The 25,982-nt window shown below is 36.0% G+C and overlaps 2 protein-coding genes across 2 annotated transcripts in view; both read left to right on the top strand.

Annotated features, from left to right (window-relative positions):
• Positions 1-9,586: 9,586 nt before the first annotated feature.
• LOC106720759 (zinc finger MIZ domain-containing protein 1) lies at positions 9,587-20,467 on the top strand. Its single transcript, XM_045678915.1, has 11 exons — positions 9,587-9,990; positions 10,521-10,670; positions 15,106-15,250; positions 15,467-16,241; positions 16,330-16,462; positions 16,543-16,753; positions 16,910-17,247; positions 17,418-17,565; positions 17,824-18,165; positions 18,450-18,647; positions 18,907-20,467. Exons 3-11 carry the CDS (start codon positions 15,137-15,139, stop codon positions 19,066-19,068), a joined length of 2,421 nt encoding a protein of 806 aa, XP_045534871.1. The 5' UTR covers positions 9,587-9,990; positions 10,521-10,670; positions 15,106-15,136; the 3' UTR covers positions 19,069-20,467.
• Positions 20,468-23,470: 3,003 nt separating this feature from the next.
• The window catches only part of LOC106720730, a 64,417-nt gene continuing 61,905 nt past the window's right edge, over positions 23,471-25,982 (top strand). Inside the window, exon 1 of the mRNA XM_014515482.2 lies at positions 23,471-23,652. The gene's annotated coding sequence lies outside the window, so the exon portion shown is untranslated. The remainder of the gene's footprint in view (positions 23,653-25,982) is intronic.

Raw genomic sequence — 25,982 nt, 5'->3', positions numbered from 1 at the left:
ATCATAAGGTGGCAAACAAGCAAGCGGCCACCTGAATTCACCGAAATCGCTGCCCATAGACATCTGCAATTGGATTTTCGTTGCCTACCTTCGATCTCCGAGCGTCCCCTGCTCCGACAAATCTGCTTTCCCTTCTCATCCTTTTCTTTTTATAAAAAGGGTGGCAAGGGAAAAGGGACTTAAATTAGACCTCCGACACGCGCACTCGTCAAACGAAACTCGGATTTGCTTCAACTTCACGGTTGTCTTCTGTATGGTCGTGGTATTGCACCGGTTTAGTCGGCCCATTGCAACAGATGTTGCTGCTGGCGTCTACCATTGTAAAAGTAAGGTAACATTTGACTAGTATTCATTTCCGGAGTACTCCGTCATTTATTTATTTATATTTATTTAAGTTTATTGCTTTTTTACTGTGCACATATTTTGCATATAGAACGCTGCGTAGTATACCATCAAATCATTTTAAAGCTATCAATAGAAGGCCGACAATTGTATAACCGAAACTGAACGAACACATTACGTTATACTAGTACTCGCTACTCAGTACGTTCCGATACACCGTGCAGTATTATAATTGTTATAGACAAAGTTTAGCACGAACGTGTATGGTTTTTAGAAACACTGGCAGCCACCCAAGACGTTGGGTAAATAGAACACAGGTAGGTGCATTAATTATACATACTATGGGACGATTTATTTCACATAATATACGCTTTTAAATGGACAACTCTTATCACTTAATCGGCAATTCATTGACTTGTCCTGAATTAAGTAGTATAGTTACAAAACAGAATAAACTCTTTAAGATCTTTAAACTGGAATAAAATGGAAACAGTTTCATTTTTCTGCCCACATGGGAGAGACGGAATTACATTAAATTATTTTTCCGCATTATAAATAATTCAGCTATAAAGTCATTAATTTTAAGAACAATGATCGATTATATCACATTTTTACATTGTAAAAAATATTATTTAAATGAGAAATCGTAAGTAGAAACGTAGTACATACATATTATGACAGAATAGAAATACATCCGTTTCCTAGTGTACTCGACCGTCTCGTCTATTTAACTAGACGGTAAGTTAACGCTAAAAGGAAGTGAGCGTAGAAAAAAGCGTATTTAAAAATACATGCACGAGGTGCGACCCTAACTTACGAGCACTCGATGATGTTTAGTCGATTATAATTAGCCTCGCGCTGACTCGTGCGCAACACGGCGCAAGTTATAAGCGGAGCGATTGAAACTGTTTAGATAGCGATTTCCAGTGCAGTTATTGTTTCAAGCTCTAGCTGTCTCTATAAAAGTATGTTTTTTTATTTTTAAATCATGCTTCAGAGATCACGTACAGCAAAAACGTAGATATTTGCGTACTATGTATATTACAAATGTACTAATATTTAGGTGGGAGATGTAATATTTGCAAATATGGAACTGATAAAATACCTTTGTACGATAGAACGGCTTGAGTTAAGAATGTAATACACCTGTTAGCACTAAATTGCTTTAACTTTGATTTGATTAAAAATATTTTAACTTCAATTTTACCGTCGTCTCTTGTAACTGGAATCACATAGTTTGTGCAATGGTTGCCACGCGCGCCACAGACGCCGGCATTTTACGGCAGATGTGTGCAAACGCAGCATCTTTACTGTGAACTCCTGCTCCTAGCGCAATTATATATAAATGATAATTACAGACTCAACATCTACTTATTTACTTTATGCCTTAATTAAAAATATATTGCAATACCACAATGACAGCATAAATAAGGTATAAAGAATATGTAGTTGTAATTGAAAAGAGTGTAGATATGTAAGGAATTTATGTTTGAATGGAACATGGTGGAATAGAAAAAGCGATAAAGGCGAGCCAAGACCGAAGTAAATGAAAACCATTGTTTGTCTACTACTGCTTTGAGTCGCTTGTGCGAGTTTTTTCATTCATAAAGTTCGTCACTTAGCACTATATTTAAAAATACTGTTGTTGTGGTCGTAGTGAAGGAATGTGTGGTACAAAATTAGACAATTTCTCATAGACGATATAAACAAGGAAACAGCTTTCCTATTACAACGTCAGCCACGCCTGTTCCAACGTGATGTAAATCCGAAAAACGTTTATATATTTTAAAAGCGGAACCACTCGCATACTGAGTCAGTCGCGGGAAATAATAAGGAATGGGTACTATATTTAGTACATTAGTACTATGAATAGATGCGCCCACGATACGTGGCCGTGTAAATCAACGCCCGACTAATGTATTACAAACTCCGATGCACGCCCGTTTGACAGGAGAACCAAAACATTTTCTTGATTTCGTATTATTATATTATTTAATTTAACACATTAAAATTAAACGTATAATATGATCGTATGTGATAGGACATGATTGGATTAGGAATGCAAGCATCGCACATTATGGAGACAGAATCAAAAACCAGTAACATTCCCTACAAAAGATTTACAGCGTATTACTGTAAAATTCAGGTTGCAACTTGCATTGATCCTGACAATGTACCAATAATGAGTCATACCTTTTCCTATTATTCAATTAAAGCAGGTAGAAAGTTAGTGAGCTTCTTCGAGTTCTCCGAATAAAACAAAAGATTGGTCAACACCCTTAATTTACATATTAAGTAAACTTTCGGTCAACATGTTTTTTCTCAAAGAAATCATTACTCGATTCTCATTACTTAAATTTACAAAGGGAAGTTTTTGAGAGCATATGAATATAATTATTATTAGGGCTATAGATTTTTAATATTAAATGTTGGTGTTGCTATATTTTTCACTTGTTTTGTAGAGTAAGCAAGTAAGCAAGGACTCGATTATATATCACGACTGAAATCAACAATTCAAATATATAATGTATTGAATTACTATTTATCTCTAACAACACGTAAAAGATTTTCGACGAAGTTTTGACTGATGCATCAATTGATGAACGTAAGGCTCTATTTAAAACAATTACTTCTGAATTACACCTTGGTGTTCCCGCTGTTCGTTTGTCCACTTCTCGTATAAAAAAAATACTTCAGAAACCTTACAAATGCGTTTTTTTTTTCAGTTATATTTAAATACTATAAGTGCATTAATTGGACGTTTACGGACATTTTGTGACGGATATTGCTACTCAAATTTGATTCAATTTTTATCATCTTAGTTAAGTGCTTAAATTCACGGTATTTATGAAAAAGCCTAATACAAAGAAGTTGTGTGTATATTTTGAAAGGTATTCGAGTGGTCCGTAGTCCGTAGCGGCAAAGGGCAGGAGCGATGTGTCGGCTGTCGGCTGTCGGCACATGGCCGGGCCACCGCAATGCGGCAACGTTCTATGTACACTACACGAGCCACTCTCCACCCGCTAATACTGCCGTTTTATTTATAACATTCGACGCACACTACAAATATTCGTAGCGGCCGAACGGCGAGACAACCTAATCATATAGGTTATTATTAAAAAGCGCAATGTAATTGTTCCACAAATTATTCAAATTCGAGTCGCGCGTCGTATCCGGTACGTTTACGTTATTATTATGAACCTTGTCTTTCATATTGTACTCATAATTTGTGTGTTTTTTAATGATAATAATGTGCATAAATCATTAAAATAATTGATTAAATGATAAAAAAAACAGTTTTGGAAACGAAAATGAACGTATCACAACTCGATGATAATTAATTGCTAAATTGTTAAATTATAGGGGTACGAATCTGATTTTTTTTTTCATTTGTTTTTGTGATTTTTTTTTCAGTATGAGAGACTTATCTCTTCTTTTTCATTTCTGACCTAGCACAATAAACATATTTTACCAATTAAAAAATGAAAACAAATCGATATTTATTAGGTCGAACGAACAGTCATTAGTTTTGTTTGTGGTCTACAGCTGACATTTCCATTTTATTACACGAGGCTTTGTAAACGCACCTGTCAATGCAGTGTCCGCCTCTCCAAGGCTGCGCAGACGTCGATGTGTTTAGTGCCGGCTCGTTTCGGCTAAGCGATTTATGCCGGCGTGTTTCGGCAAGGAGTTAGTGCCGGCTTGTTTCGGCAAAGAGTTAGTGCCGGCGTATTTCGACCGAAGCGCTCCCCGACCGATTGAGGTGCTCGACGGATGCGTGCGATTATAATTAGGATTGTATTTCTGATTCCGACGAAGCTCAGTATGGCGGAGCTCCGCTGAATTCCATCTGAGTCATTGTGCCCGTTCCGTAGCCTTTATTTTCGTAAAACACTTAACCCTTCCGAGCGCATCATTGTTCCATCTTTACCTTTGCTAATTAATGTGTAAATTTAATTTTCGTCACACAATTATTACATTATTAACATTTTTTTATTTGAAAAGGAAACCATTAAAACTGATACAGCTTTATTGAGGTGAGCAGAGATAGCAATGTATTTTTGTTTTCTTCACTTACGTTGATTATGATTGGACTTACAAATGTATTTTGGACACTCGAACATATTGACAATTGTATGCCGTGGTTGACTTGGCAAATTGGTTAAAAAATATGTTTTACTTGAATAATTTTATTATAAAAATAACTTTAAATGTAAACAATCTTATTTTGCTACGTACATAGATTAAAAATATAGTTTTTTAAAACAAGCAATAAATCTCAAATATTTTTAGATGTTATTTCGTTGAATAAAAATGAGTTCAAATTCCATTGAACCTACTTACCCGTTTTATTTTCCTGTCACAGTCATTAATTTAAAAAATTGGCCGCACCATCGTTGAAAGAAGAATGAGTTGTGTTTACATACATCTGTCTAACTTTCTCAAGCGCGAAGAATGGAAATCATCGCCAGTTCGTAAAGCTACGTTTTCACTGTGTGATTCAAATTATATGATTATTCCCAAGGTCATTTTACATTAAATGTTATACTGTCTAATTTATCGATTTTATTAGAAGAAATAATTAAAGATTTTTTTATATCGCAATTTGTTAAGACTTTAAAAGAGCAAAGTTAGTATTAGGTTAAGTTAATAGAATGAAAAACATAATTTTGTGTTTATTGATGTTTGGTTATTCAGTTTTTGTGCTATAACTAAATATTTTTATTTACATCGTACATATTGAGACAACATAATCTCATTGATATGTTCGTCGTGTAGACAAAAACCTTATTTTTTTACAAACACAAATGACATACGATCTCATTATAACAATGAAGGTGACGCCTTACTTCGTTTACGGAACCTATTTGGCCCTGATTTTTTTGTCAAATGAATGCATAAAACAATATATTTATTTTCAGTTACCTTGATAGCTTGAATTTCGAGGCGAATTGTTTTGAATGGAGAAAACTACTGTTTAGGTATTTGTTTGATATTAAAATATTGCATCATATTTTTAAATCAAATAGGTTACGTTTTATTGTGTTTTAAAACTGTAAGAGGGTGATTTACCTATATGTGTAAATATTATTTATAAATTTATACAAATGCATTAAATATACTTCTACGCATATATTAACATGTATGGACGCTTACTCAACTATTTGACTACCCGTAGGTATGAATTTTATTTTACAACATTTGTTATTGAACTTACTACATTCGCATTAATTATTCTCGGCTAAGCTATAGGTAATAAAGATATGGTAATAATGGTAATGATAAATTCAGTCTAGTTTAAGTAAGCCTTGTTAAATATGTACAATGAATAGTTTGTGAAACTGCCCCTTAAGCAATAAATACGCTTTTCACATTCGAGCCGCGACTTCCAGATATAATAGAAGTGCGGCATGTGGTAACTACGCTCACTAGCTAACGTTAAATATAACAAAGTATAAAAACAAACCGTATTCAATATTCCATTTTACATGTCATTAATAATCAGAGACTGAACCCAATAATTGATCCTTAAGATCGATCCAAAGATTGTTTTAATTACTTTGTAACGGAAGAAGTAGAAAAGCATCTATCGGCTCCCAAACGATGGATCAGGTTTTTCAAAAACGACTTTTCAATATTGAATTGGCGAAAGACAGATGTAATTAAAAATTCAGTCTTAACTACTACATTCAAATCGTATTCATTAGACACAAAAGTAACAATCTAAACAACTTAAACGTATAACAATGGTTAGTTACACGTTTATTTCCTATAAATAGCGACACACTCACACATAGATTAGCGTTTATGTAACCGCGATAAATCAATAAAACGGAGATAACAAGTCCATTTCAGGCTGATAATATTATTAACAATAACACATTCAATGTTTTGAATAAAATGGAATTATTAAAAAATTACTAAATTAAAATTATAAAAACTTATTTAATAACTTGTTTTGTCAATTTTAATCAATTGTTTTATTGTAAAATAAATTAAATGAATATTTCGTATCATCCAGACTTGCATGCTGAAATTCGTAGACGTACTTACGTTTGTTTATAGGATTCTTGCACGTTAAATTATTGTTTTGGGTAAGTCTTCTATCAATTTGAAACTTTTTCCTTAACGGAAAATTGAAATAAAGTAATAATAGTGTTGTATTTTATTTGTTTGACCTTGTCATAAAATGCATAAAAAGTTATGGTTTCCCTTAACTTTGTTGGGGTCTTTATTTCACGAAAGAATTAACAATTGTTTTTAATTTCAACTAAAAAAAAAATTGTGAGGAACAAAATTAAAAAATACCAGTTGGCGCGCATAGAGCTACATTAGAACAACTAAAAAATCACACAACCATTTTACATCTGATAAACATCGCCCTGCTCGTGCTAAATACCCAAGTACTTTTTCCGAAGTACTTACAAGGTCAATAAACAAATAAACACAAATAATAATTTGGCGTAACGAAACAGTGATGGAAACGAGGCGATTGCGAGTCACGGCGCGCGCGGCGACATATTTCCCTGGCGAAGCGCGGAACAGGTTTTTGCCAAAGGGAGGTGCAGACATGCGCTTGCCACATTGCATTATGTGCCACTTACGACCCGCTCTAATATCATTAAATCTCTATTCAAATTTCATTCAAAATTCTATAATCTAAAATAATCGCAATTATGAAAGAAACAACTACAGTAAAAGAGATTAGTTGATCATCAAAATTATTTGAATGAATAAAATAGCGTTTGACTGCGCGATTTAATTATGTCTTTATCTTGAAAGCAAGTAGACATTTCGGCGTATCTATTTGAATTGTTGATAAAAAACTTTCGTATTTAATAAAAAAAATCTCAATGTCGTTGCAGTATAATATTATGTCTTACATCTCAAACAAACAGTTTTTATTTTAATTTTTAATCAATCTTAGCAAAAACTGCTTAATTTTTATTATAGTTAACTCGATTGGTTAACCGTCAACTACAATTAACTCATCTTTGCCAAAGAGTTGACAGCATGTGAGGAAGTGAGGCGGTTTAGATGGCACTACCCTGTATCACAATGTTGCCAGGTGGGCAACAATGCTCTATTGCACGTGTTTACGAGAAGAGAACCTTTGGATATATAGTATTCTTATCTGCAGTATATTTACACTAAGAAGATAATATGTCTGTTGTAGATAAGTAAATTCCATCCTATATTATTTTTACGTTTATATTTTACATCATAGAGCGACGGAACAAAGTTCACCTAACATGGACTACTTTTGGTGTCCGAAATACTGGCCTAGATTATTCGATTATTGTACTAGTACAGCAATACCTGTGATATTTCCTAGTCTTACTACGCTCAATTTAATTCATTTTAGTATAATTATCTAGCTTGCAGCACTTGAATGAGTATAGTTGATATTGAACAACTCCAGCGCATCAGAGGCGCGCTTGTGTTGCAAAACCGGCGCGTTGACGATAATAGCCGACTCATAAAATAAACACGGCGACCGTGATTTATAGCCAGTGTCAACGGGGAAAAACTGACTTTTTAATTCTCCGCTTTCAACGCTTTGATGATGAGCTATTGTTGACCAACTGGCAGCGAGATGTGTTCGACGCCAGAGAACTAACAGCTTCCTTCTATTTACGAAAACGGTGCAAATAAATTAAAGATTATAAATAGGTAAAGCAAGACAAGAAGTATTTCAGCCTAAAGACAGAAAGTATCAGGTTGCGGTAGCGCATTGTATTAAGACGATAAGAAATTGATACTTGTGACCATCATCCCTGATGAAATCCTAGCGTAACACTGAAAATTCATAACCACAAAATTGCTAATGAAACAAAGGAATGGAAAAATTAAGTCGACATCATATTTCTTAGTATACTTTGATTACTGAGACGCAATTGGCTTATCTTGTTATCTGTCACAATTTGTTGCAATACCCTTTACATCACGTAAGACCTTTCTATATCTACCAGCATAACATTATTACAAACCTGTAGGCAGAGACAATGCTACGTGCCTTTATGTGGATAATACATTATCACGAACCATTCAACGTCATTGTTATTATCTGAAATGATAAGATTTTCAGCATTGCAGGAGGAAATCGAGCGAAACACGTTTTAATTATCACCGTTTTGTACTCTTGTTATAAAATTTAAATGCTAATTTTACCAAAATTTATATGTATGAAAGCAAAAAGTAAATAAGGTTTCATGCTTTTCATTCAGATATAAGCAATTATTAAAATTAACTATATTAATGTAAGTTACAACTTTGTTGATTTAATAACTTTTAAATTCGAAAACAGTACGAGTGTCAGTAGCGCCGGCGCTGGCGACGCATCGGAACGCGGACAAGGCGCGTTGCTCACGCGCAGCCGCTTTCCCGACTTTCCAGCTGATAGACCAACTATCGAAATTCATATCGAAGTAGGTATTTCTTAACACTTGTCACCATCCTCTATGAATAGATTACTAATTTGATGATGGTTTTTTAAGGTTTTAAAATTTGATAAATTATTATTATTATTTTAACAACAATTGTTTGTGAATTGTCACCTCCGTGATATTTTAATTTTAAACTAGATATTCATCGAGGTGTCAAATGCCATTAAAATAAATCAAAAATATAGTTTCAATGCGTCGCGAGGACATCATCGAACAGACGAACGAGTCACTCGTCCTCTGTCGTCATGCGCAGGTAGAGACCGGAGGACGACATGCCCATTGTTTATCGCTGTTAATTATTATGAACTCAACAGACGCTGCCGAATGCCGCGGCCACCGTCGGAGCGCTCTTTACGCAAAAAAAATCTGATAAAATGTCTACCTGAAAATCTAGATCATACCAAAATTTAAAATGTGGCAAACAAATTCATTATTGAAAATTCTATGAGTTGTCCCGAAAGTAAATACGTTCGATATCTATAGATCTTCATGGAAACGAATGTAGATGTCACCCTTCGACACATCCATGCTCTCGGAATCCGACTGCCGTACTCCAACAAGCAACGAGCGAGTAGCGCGCGCTCGATTGAGGACCGTTACGTGAAACGTTGAGTGCGCGAGGCGGGGCACGGGCAGGGCAGGGCAGGGGTACGATGCCGACGGCGGCCGAGCGGTGCCGAGCGGCGCGGGCAAGGGGCTCATGGCGCGGGGCGGGGGTGCGCCACTTTATCGCGCGAGCTGGCAACGCCGCTCGGTGGGCGCCCCGCGCGCAACCTCTCACTCACCGTCGCCGTCGCCGGCTCGCCATCGCCATCGCCAGTGTTACCTTTGACGGTGGACCGTGCGGTTGCTCGATGTCAGTGACGTCGGTGTCGGCGCTCGCGCTACACGTCTATGATGTTTCGGTAAATACAAAGTCGGACTCGTGAGTGAACGATAATAATAAATTTATTATCAAATGTTGGAACACAGTGACAGGTGCAAATATTATACATTGGATTTGGATATTTTATGAACTGTGCTAAGTGACGATTTGAATTTTTCAACGTAAATAAAGTGCAGTGGCCCACGAAAAAAGGATTGCAAAGTGCAAAAATTGGATTTTGAAGATCATTTGTGGATTATATTAATAAATGATCTGTGCAATCATTGCCTTGGATTGTGTGGAATAAAGTGACAAAAAGACAAAAAAAAAATTAAGGTGTGTTATCAGTTCGGCTAATTACTAATACTTCTAATAACGTAACAGTAAATAAATAAATAATTAAGTAATTATAAATAAAGTAACAGTTACAAAAATACAACTCGGTACTATAAAATAATAATTAACCTCCGTTGATCAAAAAAGCGACACACAGCTCAATCGTACATCAGTGTTTTAAAATATTTGAAATTGGTTGTTTTCAATTATTGTGTAATAAATAAAAAATAATTCTGATAAGTAAATTCCACCATAAAATTTAATTAAAGGAGATAAATTAGCAGTGAATTTCGTGAACAACACATTAAAATTAAAAACTCATTTGCGAAGTGTAAATTTTATTCTAAAAGACGACACGATGAACGTATCGATTGTTGACGTTCAGAACGTTAGAAACTAATTTAAAAAAAGATCGCAGGCAAAAAAAAGAGAATAATTGTCGAATTAAAAAACAATATAAAAATACAGAAAAATTTGAAGCAGTGTAAGTGGAATATTTAGAAAGTACAACAGGATACGTGGTGTTTCAGGGGGTGCGCTTGAAGCGACAGGACGGCGAACTCTGCTAATACGGCTGGGTACGCGGGGAACAACATAAGTTACGCGGGAGCACACGCTCCCGACACGGCAAAACACAACCCCCTGCAAGGGACCATAGGATACAGAGTCAACGCGCATAAGTGAGTACCATATTATGTCCAACTTAACATTTTTCGGATATTGAATTTTATTTATGTGTTATCGTAAGGTGTTTTTGTAAAATTTTAGTAAACAAATTCCCAAGACCCATCTTTCGTATAAATTCAATTAGCATAGTTTAAGTTATCTAGTATTTTTCGTGCGCGAATACCTATTTGTCAACGAAACGTCACACCTATTAAGGCACTTACTTTTTTATCTTATCCGGAACAAGTTTGTTTACATTTCAACAAAACGCTGAAACGTGCCTCGCTTACCTCTACCCACCTTATCGTAGTTAACGGGCAATAAAATCAAATATCCTCTATGAGTAAAACTTTATTTGCTACCGCATAACATTTTAGCATAGCATAGCCGCTTAGCCATTTGTATTATTCTCGAAGAAAAATATGTGCTTACGCATTCGCATAAATCAATCTGTACGTAAATCCCTTATAATCATATGGCAACTGTAAAGTACACGAGCGAGTGACATTGCCGGCCGCGCGCATCACTGCAATTATAATGAAAGAAATGAAATGTGTTCCTCCATTCACACGCACAAACGCTTTCGGTGCCCATCACGCACACAGATGTCTCTACACTCACACACACACACAAATTGTACGCACACAAGCGCAGCGCACTCACACTAACGTACGATGGGAATGCAAGCGGTGACTGCACTTTAGCTCTTACAATAAACACAAACAAACAAATTATTAACACTTAGCTCATCCAATAGTTAAGGACTCGTTAAATAAATTTTACCATCGTTTAAATAGGTATCGGTTTAATTTTTAATGTTTATGTAATATCGATAACTTTAAAACTATCATCGGTTGTCGTTGCCCATGATTGTTATTACATTTGTAGTGTAAATTATACTAAAAAAATAAGCAGGTGCTAAGTCGTGGCGCTCGGCGGCTTTGTTTCGTAGTCACCTTTACGAGCGACATATTGTTGATGGCAGCGCGCCTTTATTCAAAACCAATAACTAAATAATAATAAACGGGGAGTGGAAGCGGGATTGTGTGAACGGTGCACAGGAAGTCCTCTACTCAACACTTCAAGGGTAGCGCGCTCTGCAATTATTACAAATATTCAACTAAATACACGACGCGTTGTTAAATAGCATCGATGGCCGTTTGTTTTACCTCGCTACGTCTAGAGATAAGGATACACGTCACACGAAAAGAATGTTATATTAAAAGATTTGTAGCAGCTTGTAAGTGGTCGTGGGAAAATATGTCTGTTTTCAACGGGCACTGCGGCCGGGGGCGGATGCACCGACTACACTATTATACCACGTGCTTAATAGACTTGAACGAATTTACTTAAATATACGATCTAACACTTTACAGTTTATTCAAACACGTAAAATTAGTGTCTAATTACATATATCAAGTGTGAAAAAAATTACTCAGTATAACATCTGATACGTTTTGTCTGATACGGAAACAAATTAATATGAGAAGCGTAATATAGCTTCATATCGCCGCGACCCGGCCCACTTACCCCAAGTTTGCGAAGCTCGCCGACCCTTCCCGATCATTGTGTCGTATCCACCCCAAAGCGCTCGCCTCCATTCCAAACCCCCGGAATTCGCTCCTTGAAGCATGATTCATTCTCCCGACCTCGAATCTCAATTGACCAGATAAATATTACACAAAACTTTAACAATCAACAATTTAAAAACTTAATTATTCATATTTGTATCATCCAAACACTTTTCTAAAGACGTCTACTAAACTTTTTTTTTTGTTTAAGTATGTTTATATTCCGTAATATATGTATTTTGTAACTGATCTTCATTATTTTGCAAAAATATAAGATAAGATTATCCCAATACGTTTTCAAGTTACGATCATGAATGCATGAACTTGTTTATAGGTGGAAAATGTATTTGCTAATTGAACAGTTTTAAAGCAAATAATGTTGCTGTCAAACTATAATAATTCAATAAAAATATTTGTAAATAAACAACAATAAACTATGATTTAGTAGTCAGTAATCAAACAATAACGTAACTAGAATAATTTATCTTCCAAACACCGATACTTTTTGTTTTAATCAAGTTCCAATAATATCGATCCTCGTCATATGTACTTTTATATCATATACAAATGTGAACACAGGCCACAATGTGAAGTGGCTTTTAAATAGGGGTGACCAACTGTCGACGAAACACAGGGGCGGTACACGTCACGGCTTCACGCTACCCGATAGTAATCTATACACAGCTTACAATTAATGCCTTATTTAACACTGTTTTATTTAAACAATATAATCAATATCGTCACGGTAATTACAAAATTATTTTCTATAAACTTTCATATTTAACATTTAATTCCTTATAATTTATGTACAAGTTTTAAAAACGCTACGCTTCTTAGCGGCCAGCATTCCTCCGCGCGTGGCACATCGTATTACGTTGAGAATCGATACTCGGAAACTCGTTTGTTAATACCATCACCGCTCAATAAGGGTTGCAATTTGACAACTAAAAACTTAACCCACGCCCGATATTCGCCAATTAGTAGCGCTTTTAATTTGTTTCTTTTTAAAAGAGCATTCGATAACAACGTATCTCCGCCGCCAATTAGGTAACAACTCGCCGCGTCTGCGCATCTATCTAAAATTAACTATAGCCAATGTATCAAAATTCCTACGCGTTTCTCTCGTCTATCTTTCAATATTATGCCGAACACCTTCCAGCTTCTCGAAATAGCGACGTACTCATTCATATTAATTTATTTAGCAGTTTCGCATGTCGATAAACGTGAGTTGTTCTTTCGATACCTGATCATATGAGCTAAGAACCGGCAATATTTGATTTTTGTGTCGTTTATATGTTCACTAAATACAATGATTTTCTAAATAAAAACATTAGTCTTTTCTATTAACCAATAGTATAAGGTTTAAGATCCATACAATTTCGTTGAGATTCCGAGAATTGTCTCAAACGAACATGCCGCGTCTGCATTCAAGAACCCAAAATATTTTGAGCGAGACGTAAGTGATTATTCGGATGTGGTACCACTTTTACAAAAAGTGCACCAGGATGCAGAATACAAGTTTTTTTTTGTTCGGCTACACATTTTAGTCGGTAAAGGAAAAAAGGTTCAGACAAAACTATAAAAAGAAGCGCAGGTCGGACGAAGTTTACCTAAGGAAGGACCCTTGTAAATCATCTGCGCCGGAGATGAATAAGACGAACCGTCTTGAGCGCTGTTGACTCGCGTGTTTATTGGTTTTCGACTCTACTAAGTATCTGTTAAGCTATTTATGACGATACTTAAGTGTGAATCGTCAAATGCTTGACAAACTATTCAACTATAATTGAGACAAATCGATTTTGATACATATAATTAAGCAATAAAGCAAGTAATTAGTTAAAACAGTTTTATCAGTCTAATTTGCCAAATAATTGAGTTTATCAGTGTTTATAATGTTGAGTGAAATGTAAAATTCTTAAAAGTATGGCAACGCTTTCAATTTTCAAAATATAAAAATCCTTTCCACAAAATTATACTCGTAAACTTGCAAACCCAATATGGTTACAATAGTAGAGACGCATACAACAATGGGTAGCCCGTGCGAGTGTTTGTCGGGCATTTGTCGAATGGGAATTATTAGGAAGGGCTCCGGGAAGGCTCGGGAATTGGCCCCAAAAGCAGTTCACATGAATCGCTCTCCCACTCCGGGTGCTATACAAAAAAAAATATGAAACACATCCCGAGAGAAACACAGGGGTAACAGCGCGTCACTACGTACGTCCATATTGATTTTTTACAACTCTCATTGTTCGTCAAAATAATAAAAATCCGTGTGCACATATTAAAAAAAGATCTTGCGTCAATAGAATTTGGGTTGAATATTGAGTCCGTGTTTATTAATAATCGAAGCGTTAACGTGTGGAATGTAAAATGTTCGACTCGGCAAGGCCACTTGCAATAGAATAGAAACTGCTCGTATCGCGAATCAAATAAAATTGCCGGACTGATTTCACATTTTAATACCTAACGATATTAAAAATACAGTTGTATAGGTAAACCACTCGATAATGTGTAGCTTGCTCAAGGTAGGTACCGTTATACCTAGTTAACGCTTTGCTTAGCGCTACTTATACTATCTATAGAATGCGATCTACGAAATATATACACCATTAACCATATCGTTTGTTCATATTTTCCCATTAAGCTTTAAAAAAAATATTCTTCAGAAATAATTCAATTAATTTGACATTTCTGTTGACGCTCCAGCAAATTAGTCACATGCAGCAATACCATATAATCCTACTTAAAATTAAAACCCTTCTCAGAATATTCTAAAGTAATTAATATCAAATATCGACTAATAAATGATTTTTGTATTACTGTAAGTCGAACTTAGTGTGTGACCAATGGTTAACGTGTGTTGTGTTGTTTTTGTCAGCGGGTATGGGTGGTGCGGCGGGACGGGCGCGATGAGCGGCGGCGGCGAGAGCGCGCAGTTCGGCGCCAGCGCCAGCGCCGCCACCGCCGCGATGGTCGCCGCCGCCTCCACGGCCGCGATGCAGGACTCGCAGCCATTCTCGCAGGTACGCAACGCATGCTGCACAATCTACACTGACAAGTCGGCAATACGCAATTACTTAGTTAGGTAGTTTTCGGTAAAAAAAAACATTAAGCGGGTATTCAAATAACATTCAATATTTTCAATAAACAAATAGTTATCATATATACTGGAACCTTTATTTGGCGTATAAGGACTTATTGCTTGTCAATAGGCTTTAAAACATAATTTTTCTTTGCAGATGCAAAACAACATGACTATGGGAAATCCCCAGTATGGTGCGATGAACGGCTACGGTCAGCAGCGCAGCCATAACCCAGCCATGACAGGCATGAGCATGGGCGGGAACGGCGGCATGAACGGTATGAACGGCATGAATGGCATGACCGGTATGGGACAGATGGGCAACGCCGCCATGAACGGCATGAACCCGATGGCGCAGATGGCCAACATGGGCATGCACGCCAACATGATGAGCTCGCAGATGGGCCCCGGGCAGATGGCGAGCACGGGCAAGATGACAGCGAGCTACCAAAGGCGACACACGCCTTACCCTTCAGGCACGATGCTCATGGGGCAGCGGAAGCCTCAGTACATGGGCGGCCAGCCGGGTTTCGGCCCGCAGTATCCCGCCGGGTATGGCGGCCGGCCGGGATTCCAATCTCAATACCCACCTCAGCAACCTCTGGGACCAACTAGTAACTTCGGCGCAGCCATGAGAGGGAGTATGAGACAATCGACGCCCCCTTATTCGAACCAAGGGCAATATTTCAACGGAGGAGTGCCCAACCAATTTCCGCAGCATCAAGGCAGCAACGCGCAATACGCCGGGCAATACACGGGGCAGTTCGCGCAGGAGGTGGCGATGCGCACGAGCATGTCTTACCAGCATAGCCCGGTGCCGGGCAATCCCACGCCGCCGCTTACGCCGGCGAGTAGTATGCCGCCTTACATCAGCCCCAATGCTGATGTCAAACCCCACTTTAACGAGCTCAAACCATCGATGGGCATGCAAAGTAAGACAATGTTATAATCTGATATATGTATTTAATTCAAATTTCTTTTTTTGAACATATGAAATAAATGTTTTTTTTTTTGTTTCAGATGACGAGCTCCGATTAACATTCCCTGTAAGAGATGGTATTATTCTACCACCATTTAGATTAGAGCATAATTTAGCGGTTAGCAACCATGTATTCCAATTAAAACCCACTGTCCACTCAACATTAATTTGGAGGTAATTTTGTACACATATGAATGCTTAAAACAATACGAATGTGTCGAATACGCATAGATTAACATTTTGCTTGTTCACAGATCGGACCTTGAGTTACAACTGAAATGCTTCCACCATGAGGACCGGCAGATGAACACGAACTGGCCAGCGAGCGTACAAGTGTCAGTGAACGCGACGCCGCTCGTCATAGACCGGGGCGAGAACAAAACCTCGCACAAACCTTTGTACCTGAAAGAAGTGTGCCAGCCAGGGAGGAACACGATACAGATCACAGTCTCGGCGTGTTGCTGCGTAAGTATCTGTATCTTTATAAACCTTAACAGATATCAGCTATAACAAATATCAAGTTCACTCTTGAACTTAAATCCCTTCAAGCTGTATGAACTTAACTGTTTTAACAACACTGTGCTATTTAAATTACTCATTTAACATCATTTCAATTTACAGTCTCACCTATTCGTACTTCAATTAGTCCATCGGCCGAGTGTACGTAGCGTGTTACAAGGCTTGCTACGAAAGCGATTGCTAACAGCCGATCACTGTATCGCCAAGATCAAGATGAACTTCAACCAGACACCGGTCAACAACAATAGCTCCAACACGGGCAACGACAGGGATGGCGTGGAGCAAACGGCACTAAAAGTATCGCTAAAATGTCCAATCACCTTCAAAAAGATCACGCTACCGGCGCGCGGACATGAATGCAAACACATACAATGCTTCGATTTGGAGTCATATTTACAACTCAATTGTGAACGGGGGTCATGGAGATGTCCGGTGTGCAAGTGAGTTGAATACTAATATATAATTATGGTACTGTTAATGAAAACATATTGGAATATTAATCTGTGTTGTCCAGAAACTTGTATACACCTTTGAAAAATAATCTGTCCAGAAGATTTTTTTGTATATTTGTACCTTAAGACAACCTTTTAACGTTGTTTTTCCTTTGTAGTAAACCGGCACAGTTAGAAGGATTAGAAGTGGACCAGTACATGTGGGGTATTCTTAACACTCTAAATGGCTCAGATGTAGATGAAGTGACCATAGATAACGGAGCAAATTGGAAAGCAGCAAAAAGTGTCACCAACTCTGGCATTAAGGTAAATAAAAGGATTTATTATAAAATGTAATATTAAGACAAATATTAACTGAATACAGACAGTTTTGTTATTAAAAATATAAAGTTTTATATTAATCAAAAAGCATGTTTTGTCTTGAACTTACAACCTTGTTTTTTCTGTCTTTCTTATTACCATTCATTTATATCAATTCAAATCCTTTTAACAAATTCACTTTAGCAAAATAGAAGAACTAATATTTACATACAAAATAACTAACAGTTATTTATATATTTTTAGCAAGAAGACGACAGTAATGACAACAGCGTAGGGAAACGTGGCAAGGCCATGTCACCCGGGTCTATGAACATGCCTACAATGAACAATTGGGACATGAACGCATTATCACCATACCTACCACCAGATATGAACACAATCGCCAGCGGTTCTATGATATCCTCCTACAACCAAAGTGGACAGAGTAGGAACTCAAGCGGGAGCAATAGTCAGAACTATGATTTCGGCATGAACAATGGTCCTGGCAGTAATGAATTTGCTGGCAATGGACCTCTGTCACATTTGAATGAAAGTGTCAATTCATTAGACCCACTCAACGCTATGGAGAAGAGTCTAAATGAACAGGTGAGTTTTCAAAACATTACATAAAACCTAATGTATACAGAACACAAAAAATATATATTAGAATTAGTTACTCCAAAGATTCTTGCATGAGATTCAAATCAAGAAACTTTGGTGTAATTCATATAGCTTTAAATTCTATTTAAATGTCAAAAAATGTCTCTTTGCTTCCATAAAGGCGATTTTTTTTTTGATATCTTTGCTAAAATTTTTAATTTCCATTGAATTGGATTTTATTTTAAAGTACAAATGAGAATACCTTTAGAGACAATGTGTATGTTCTTTAGATGCCGCATACCCCGCACACGCCGCACACGCCGGGCTCGGCACACACGCCGGGCGGCGGCGGCGCGCACACGCCCGGCTCCAGCCACACGCCCGGCCCGCCCTCGGTCGGGCATCCGCTCAGCGAGGTCGACATACCCGCCGACCTCAACTTTGACCCCGCGGCCGTCATCGACGGGGAGGGCACCGACAACTTGAACGTAAGAAAACTTAACATATATTTCCCAGTCTCTTTACAATTCATTAGAAACGTCATGGCTCTTCCCAAACGGAAAGATTTTTTTTTAAATTTTGTTTGGTATTATTGGCTGCAATACGTTTACGTTCATAAGTTTTATTTTAACTTTAAACAATGTTTGAATCTCTAGTTGTTATGCTCATAAAAAATATCAAAGCCATATTGAAATTCTACAGTGAAAGTAAATAAATAAGAGATTAAACGAAAATGTACGTTTCCAGTTGCTTCCTGAAACGAACGTGGACCCGATGGAACTGCTATCGTACCTGGACGCGCCGGCGCTGGGCGAGCTGTTGGCCACGCCGCCCTCCTCCTCTTCCTCGGCGGGCAGCCACCCCCCGCGCGCGCCCTCCTCCGACGACCTCCTTGCGCTGTTCGAGTGAGCCTTAACCTTCCTCGCGGAGGCCCAAACCGAATGATCCTACGACTCATAGTCGCCTAGAATTATCCTTTGATCTCGTTAATGATACTTCTAAGTGGAATTCTCAGTTCGCTCCGCGAGTTATTAAACGACTTGGACGTTACGAGTTACGTTAAGGTTCCCGGTGTTCGTTCGTTTGTGCACGTAGTGCGTCGATGCAACTGTTCGAGCGATGAAGCCCGATATTGTGATACTAGATTTTAGTTCCTCGTCCGTTCGCGGGGGCGCCGAGCGCGGCGGCCGCGCGGACGGGGCACCGCCTGTCGCAGCGACGGTGCCGGAGTACATTTATAGTTGTATAGATAAAGTATTGAGAAGAGCGCCGCGCCGGCCATACCGCGGCGTTGTGCATGTATAGTTCCTCGCACCGCCGTCACGGTGGCGCCACTCAAGCTCCCTATATTCTAAACTCTAGCATAAACTGTAACAAAAATTTACAATAAATATTAATTCAATTTGTCTTTCGATTCAATGTAATACTTTTTATCGATTAGAATTGTTTTGGTGTCGTTGGTTGACGAGTAGCCGAGCCGGTTGTAAATAGAGAGTTTTATTTGTGCTAGTTGTTTGGTAGCGGTAGGGCGAGCGGCCGCGCCTGTACATATAGCGTGCCGCGGCCGCGCGCGCGGGCATTGTGAATCTTATAGTTCCTATTTGATGCGAGCGGACTATAATGTTCAATTGCCGTTCATTGTAATATATTCCTTGACGTTATCACATATTCTGCATTTTTAATTAAGTAAGGTACGATAAGATCGGTGAGTATTGCTGTACTCGCATACTGGGTGATATATTCTAAACGTGTTGTTTCAAATCGACAAATTAAAGCGGTAACAAATTTGTTACGCAACGTATATTGTAAATGTGAGTGCAAAAATGAACTCTGTTAAATTATTTTGCGTTATTGTGAATCGAAGAATGATAGAAATATATTTTAATTTCTATATAAAGATAAATGAACTGTATTATTTGTAAATATTGACTAGTTAAGAATATTATATGAAGTAGTTATATTTAGGAGAACATGGCGGATACTTATATGACGGCCAGTTTTAGTGTAGTATTACTAAATTAAAATTCTACACATGGTTTTACATGTACATACAAACATCATAATGCAATAAAAGCTTGTGATTCGGTGCGTAAATGCGGTTGTTCCTCAAATTAATTAACGACAATTGAACAGAATTGTAATTACTCTTGTTAGAGTAAACGCAGTGTCATTGTCATATTAATTTCTATTAGTTTTTTTAAAAAAAAGTAAGATAATGTGATTAACAGCAACTAATCAAAAAAGTTTAATTTGAAAAACATCGCAATAAAACAAAATACAATTTAGATAAAATTATTCTTACCGACGGTGATGAATTTAACCTGAATAGGTTATAATATATAGAATTGTGGTGCTTCTATTAACTAGTAAATTCAGTTTTTAGTATAAATAAAAAAATATCACAATTTTACTGAACTTAAACGATAAAAAGTTTAAAGAAAAGAAATATGAACTGTCACATTTACGCGCTGAAACATATATCCGTTGTTCACAGATTAAAAAATCTAAAAATCTATGCTCATCTTACAAGTAAACTTTTATTTATTTTTCTGCCGCCTTTTATTTAAGAAAATTGACAAGCAATAATATTTATGTATCTAATAATAATAATGATCTAAGTTATAACCAAGCAAATTTATTTTAAAGAAATACTTTTTTTTTAATATTCATTTTATAATTACGATGAGCATTGAAACTTGGAAAACTTGTTTCACATATTTTCAAATGTTTGGTTCCATTTGATGTCTTACCACGTTACGGGGATTTCGAAAAAAAAAACAAATTTTTTATTAAAATTAAAATACAAATTGGTAAGGTGCAAAACATTATCGACAATCGTGGAAATTTCTAAATGGAATTAAGTTCCCGTTAAAATTGTCAATCAAAGAGCCATTGTTCATTTTAGATGTTGTAAAATTTACAGTGATAAATTACTGATAAAAATTTTAAAAGCAGTTTATAATTACTTAGAGTTTATATGTAAACTGTCAAATCTTTTCAATATTTATGTAAGAATTGGTGAATTTGCGCATTTTTCTTCATGCTATGAATATGGACGCCTCTTTAGAGTTAGTCAACTATTATGAAACAATAAAATTAGTGTTATAAAAAGCCGTGGTCAACTGTACAAGCAAATTGGAAAGTTTACTGAATGAGATGCGGCGATTAGATGCGCGTGCTAAGAGAAAGTAGCATTGGTTGATCACAGTTTTTTATCTAAAATTACATACTTTTAAGGGACCTTCAATTCCAGTTAGCTAGTTCTATTTATTGTAGTGAATATTGCTTTGGGTCGATCATTGTAACGATTTTTGTAAGACCAAATGATAATTTTTGTACAATTTTACCTGATTTAGGTAAACGATGTATTTTTGTTTATATAAAATGGAAAATATCATAAAAATTTTAGCATATCAACATTTAATAGCAGAAATACAAAAATCAAACGGAATGATCGACCCAAGCGAGTAAATTATTACAATATATTTTGTTGAATATTATAATGAACTGCTGTGGAGTATTGTAGATTTTTGCTCGTACGAATGTAAGATACGGCATTTGGAAATAAGTGAAAAAAGAAACTCAAAATATGGCGATAGCCATACCGTGATTTCGTGCAAAGCCAAACTGTACTGTAGTGTAAACTCTTCAACTTATTGTGAACATTTTAGTGATCAGATTCGTACCCACTGAAATTCATTTCGAAATGTATAAAATGGAAAAAAAAACATAACATTTTTATGTTATTGAAAATAAAATGAACTTAAAAATTATACGTTATTTTATTACATCCGTGTATCATTTGGTTTTTAACTATTAGATTTTTTTATTACAACAAAAACTATTTTTTTCAAGCTCTACATGATACGTCGATAAGCGATTCAATATTTGCGCAAAGTATCATAATCACAGAATGGACTTATGATGAGAGTTGTTATAAGACGAACTGAACTTGAGAGACGTGATATTTTGCCTCTGCACCAATAAATTCGTCTATATTTATAATCATACTAACTGTTTCCCACGACTCCGTTCGCTCGGAATTTTGAACAAAATGTGTGTGTTCTTTTTCTTTGTTCTATATCTATTCAGTATTCAGGCAGGCAGTATCGGTTTTCTAGCAATGCTTTTTGTGCTTGTTAAGAAACATGCCACCTATGTGCGATTCGACAAACTACTCTATGTAGAAAGTTCACCAAATAAAGTATAGATGGCGCTTATCCAAAAGTAATCGAAATTCAAAACCAGAATTCTCGGCTTCCTAGATTTTACGCCAGGAGTAGAAATTTGTTTTGAAATAAGCGGTTTTATCTCATTATAAATTAAATTAATATAAAAGTCTCATATTAAATATTAATCGAAAACGTATGGTCAAGTGACATTAAAACTGTTTTGTAGAACGATGACCGATGTCAAGTAATTTAAAGTAACATACCTAACCGGCCAGACTTGTTCCGATTCTTGAAACGTTTTAGACGGCATCTAATTTAAGAGAATATTAAACAAAATTAAAGATCCGCAGTTCTTAGAACTCGGAGACCATATATATTAATAGTTTCAGTAAAAAACTTCTAAAACTTGGGATATGCGATTGGTACGGGTAAGATTTACCTACCTGTATGATGAGCAATGTGTTACCATGTTTAACATCTTAATCTATAGTGGAAACTTGAATTGATTTGAGTTTAACGAATAAACTCAAAAAAAATTAAATTTTCACTGAGTAACATTAGGCTACTACATTTATTACGAGATTTATTGTTTTAAATTACGAAATCCGGTGCCGCGGGCAAAAGATTAATTTTAAATAGTTTTGCAAATTAATTTATACTTGTAATTCTGCCATGGAACTAGTCTAGATTATTTACATGAATGTTCATTTTTTGTTTAGTTTAGTTAATTATCTTTTTAAGGAAAGTAAACATAATACTATTTGAAATAAGTGCTTTTGTGCTTTGTTATGAATTTTTTAAAGTGCTACAATTTTGTAGACTTAGATTTATAGAAATGTGTTACGGTCCGCAGGCCAGTTTAAATTTTCCCAATAAACGATAAAATCTTATCTTAACCTTTAATAGTGTGAGTGCAGTTTTTAGTAGCAACACTCAATAATCGCACGCGCAGCGAAGGCTTCTACACGCACACAAGCTCATACGTATACATACAGGGCAGCTATTCCGTTCAACATGCACAGCAGATCAGTCTTCGCACCGGGTCGGACTGAGCAACGTATCCTGTCTGTCCGGTTGAACGACACAAAACGATCGAACGAACGCCAGTGTGTGTAACGAACATTTTTATTTATAAAAAAATATTAATTAATTAGACTGTATAAGTCATCTTATTCGTTTGTGTATTTATGTTTTAAAGTGCATAACGGTTTCAAAGAAACCTGATTTCAAATGATCGGTACGTTTGGTACGGCTTTTGTTTATTTGATCAAGTGCGTGATAGTGCTTTAAGCTTCTTACAAGAGGATATTTTGTATTTTAGGTGAGTTGTTTTATATTACTTTTATTTTTCATTCAACCCAAAAAAACATATGTTATAACTGACTAAAACTTTTTTAAGACACGTCGGTAATACTGACCTGACGTGGTGTCAATGTTATTGGATCTTAGAAATATGTTAGATACAAGATAAGGGCTATCATAGTTGTTTTGTCGCTGAAGTTGATGGTACCGTAATTTTGGTAACAGATGCAACCAGTAGAATTAGTCAAAAGAGGGTTCAGGTAACCTAAATATCTCTAACGTGTATAATAGAGATATACATTCCCTAATTGTAATATTCATTTAGTTGATTTTTAGAAAAAGAATCAAATGAAATCGATGGAATTGAACGTTGTGTGTTATTGTTACTGTTATGCTAGCTTTCTATGTTAAACATTAATTTGTTCTTTGTTAAAATGAATGATTTGCTATTTCTCTTCACAATTGCAATTTATTAAAGCAAATTTAATTTATTATTATTATTAGGTACTTTGAAAAAAAACCGATGTTAATTGATTTAGTCAAATTAAAAATTGTAGTTAAAATTTTTCAAAATTTCACCGAAGAAAAACATGGCCGTTTAAAATCAACGACCAATTTATCGTTATTTTTGAATCAACTTATGGAATCCCACACTGCACCAATTAAAAACATAAAGTATGAAAATAGAACACATTGCATATTTTCAAAGCGTTTAATTAAACTGTTAATTGCAAATTTTTTAAAACTTTCAAATAGAGTCTATAATATTGCAACAAATAGGTACATTCGTGTATGAATAACAGGCAGCGTGAAAATAATAATCGATTAACTTCATGTAAATTAAGAAGTGAAATTTGAAAATTATACGCGTGCTCAAGCGCAAAATCTCCCGCAAGCTTTCTGCAACACTTTCAATTACAGTATGTTATCTATAGTTTTAATTACCTTACTTTGGTAGGTAATTGCTAGGAGTAATAACGTTGAATAAACCAACTGGATAATTTTGTGTTGAGCGTAAATTTAGATAAAATTAAGAATTATGTTAGAAGTGTGTTGCGCGGATGATTGAGAAATTAACAAATACAATATTGGCGTGGTATGCATATATTACGCGAAGTAGTGACACATAAACAAGAAAGTAATTAAGTTGAATCTGGATGGCCATAGAATGACCAAAAAAAGTATGGATGGATTGTAAATCTAATATATAAAATTCTCGTGTCACAGTTTTCGTTCCCGTACTCCTCCGAAACGGCTTGACCGATTCTCATGAAATTTTGTGAGCATATTCAGTAGGTCTGAGAATCGGCCAACATCTACTTTTCATTTTGTTTTTTTTTTAACTGCGCGCGGACGGAGTCGCGGGCGACAGCTAGTATATGTATATGTTTTATAAAAAGGGAGTGAATACAGATATGACGGTGTTTTAATCATTTGACTTAAAATTATGAAATGAAATACATAAGAATTGTGAGCATTTAATGTTACATATTTAAGTATCATGCAATGAATTTAGCCAGGCTTAGTCATACTAAGATTGAACCGATCTCATAAGACATTGAATCAATAGGTCATTGTTGCTTTATTTGAAGATGTTATAACATAGTGTAGGATGAAAATTTATAATAATTGGTAGATCAATGCAATCTGCATCTCGATTATGGATAACTCTAGATAAGCGAGTTTTTATGTTAAATTTGTTTTCATTAAAAATCAATATTACATTGAGCACTATTAACCTAGTTCTATTTTCCCAACGGTATTTTCACAACTTTTAATAATGAACAAATTTTTAAGTTATATTTTTGCTTACGAACGTTTCCACTTAAAGTCAGCCATTTTTTATATTCTCATTGTTTTGCATAGAAGATGGCGCCTGTTGGCCTTTAGTTGTACCTTGAAGTCTTATGTAGAGTCGTATAAAAAACTTTACATTTAATGGTATGACTGAGTTTACAAGTGTTTCTTTTGAGAGTTTTTTTTAACGAAAATTACATTATTCGTCACTTTAACAAATGTCTGGGATTTCGTAACCAAATATTGCTAACTTTGCGATGTTATGATCTCTTGTCGTAAACCGACGTTAATAACTAGTAATGCACATCATTATGCAGTGCCCTAGATTTAACTAAATATCTCAGAAACTATGTAGCCATACCAATTTGTGCGATGCAGATGATTTTCTCATATAATTACAGCATTAAAACATTGGGATTACCTTTTTTATTATAAGGTGGCAAAAGAGCAAGCGGATTCTTTGCCTACCTTTAATCGACGTAGGACGAAGGCACAGAGGGAGAATATTTCCTCTTCCTATGCGTCCGCTCCAACGTCCAAACCACTTCCCCT

This window comes from Papilio machaon, chromosome 8 (assembly GCF_912999745.1).
Source record: "Papilio machaon chromosome 8, ilPapMach1.1, whole genome shotgun sequence".
NCBI lineage: Eukaryota > Metazoa > Arthropoda > Insecta > Lepidoptera > Papilionidae > Papilio > Papilio machaon.
The sequence above is the reverse complement of the archived record's forward strand: the minus strand, read 5'-3'. Positions and strand labels throughout refer to the sequence as shown.

Excerpts from the sequence above, each read along its gene's own strand:
- LOC106720759 (XM_045678915.1), top strand. The coding sequence starts at position 15,137 with ATGAGCGGCGGCGGCGAGAGCGCGCAGTTCGGCGCCAGCGCCAGCGCC. Across the intron at positions 15,251-15,466 it reads ACTCGCAGCCATTCTCGCAG|ATGCAAAACAACATGACTAT; the intron begins GTACGCAACGCA and ends TTTTCTTTGCAG. Across the intron at positions 18,166-18,449 it reads AGAAGAGTCTAAATGAACAG|ATGCCGCATACCCCGCACAC; the intron begins GTGAGTTTTCAA and ends TATGTTCTTTAG.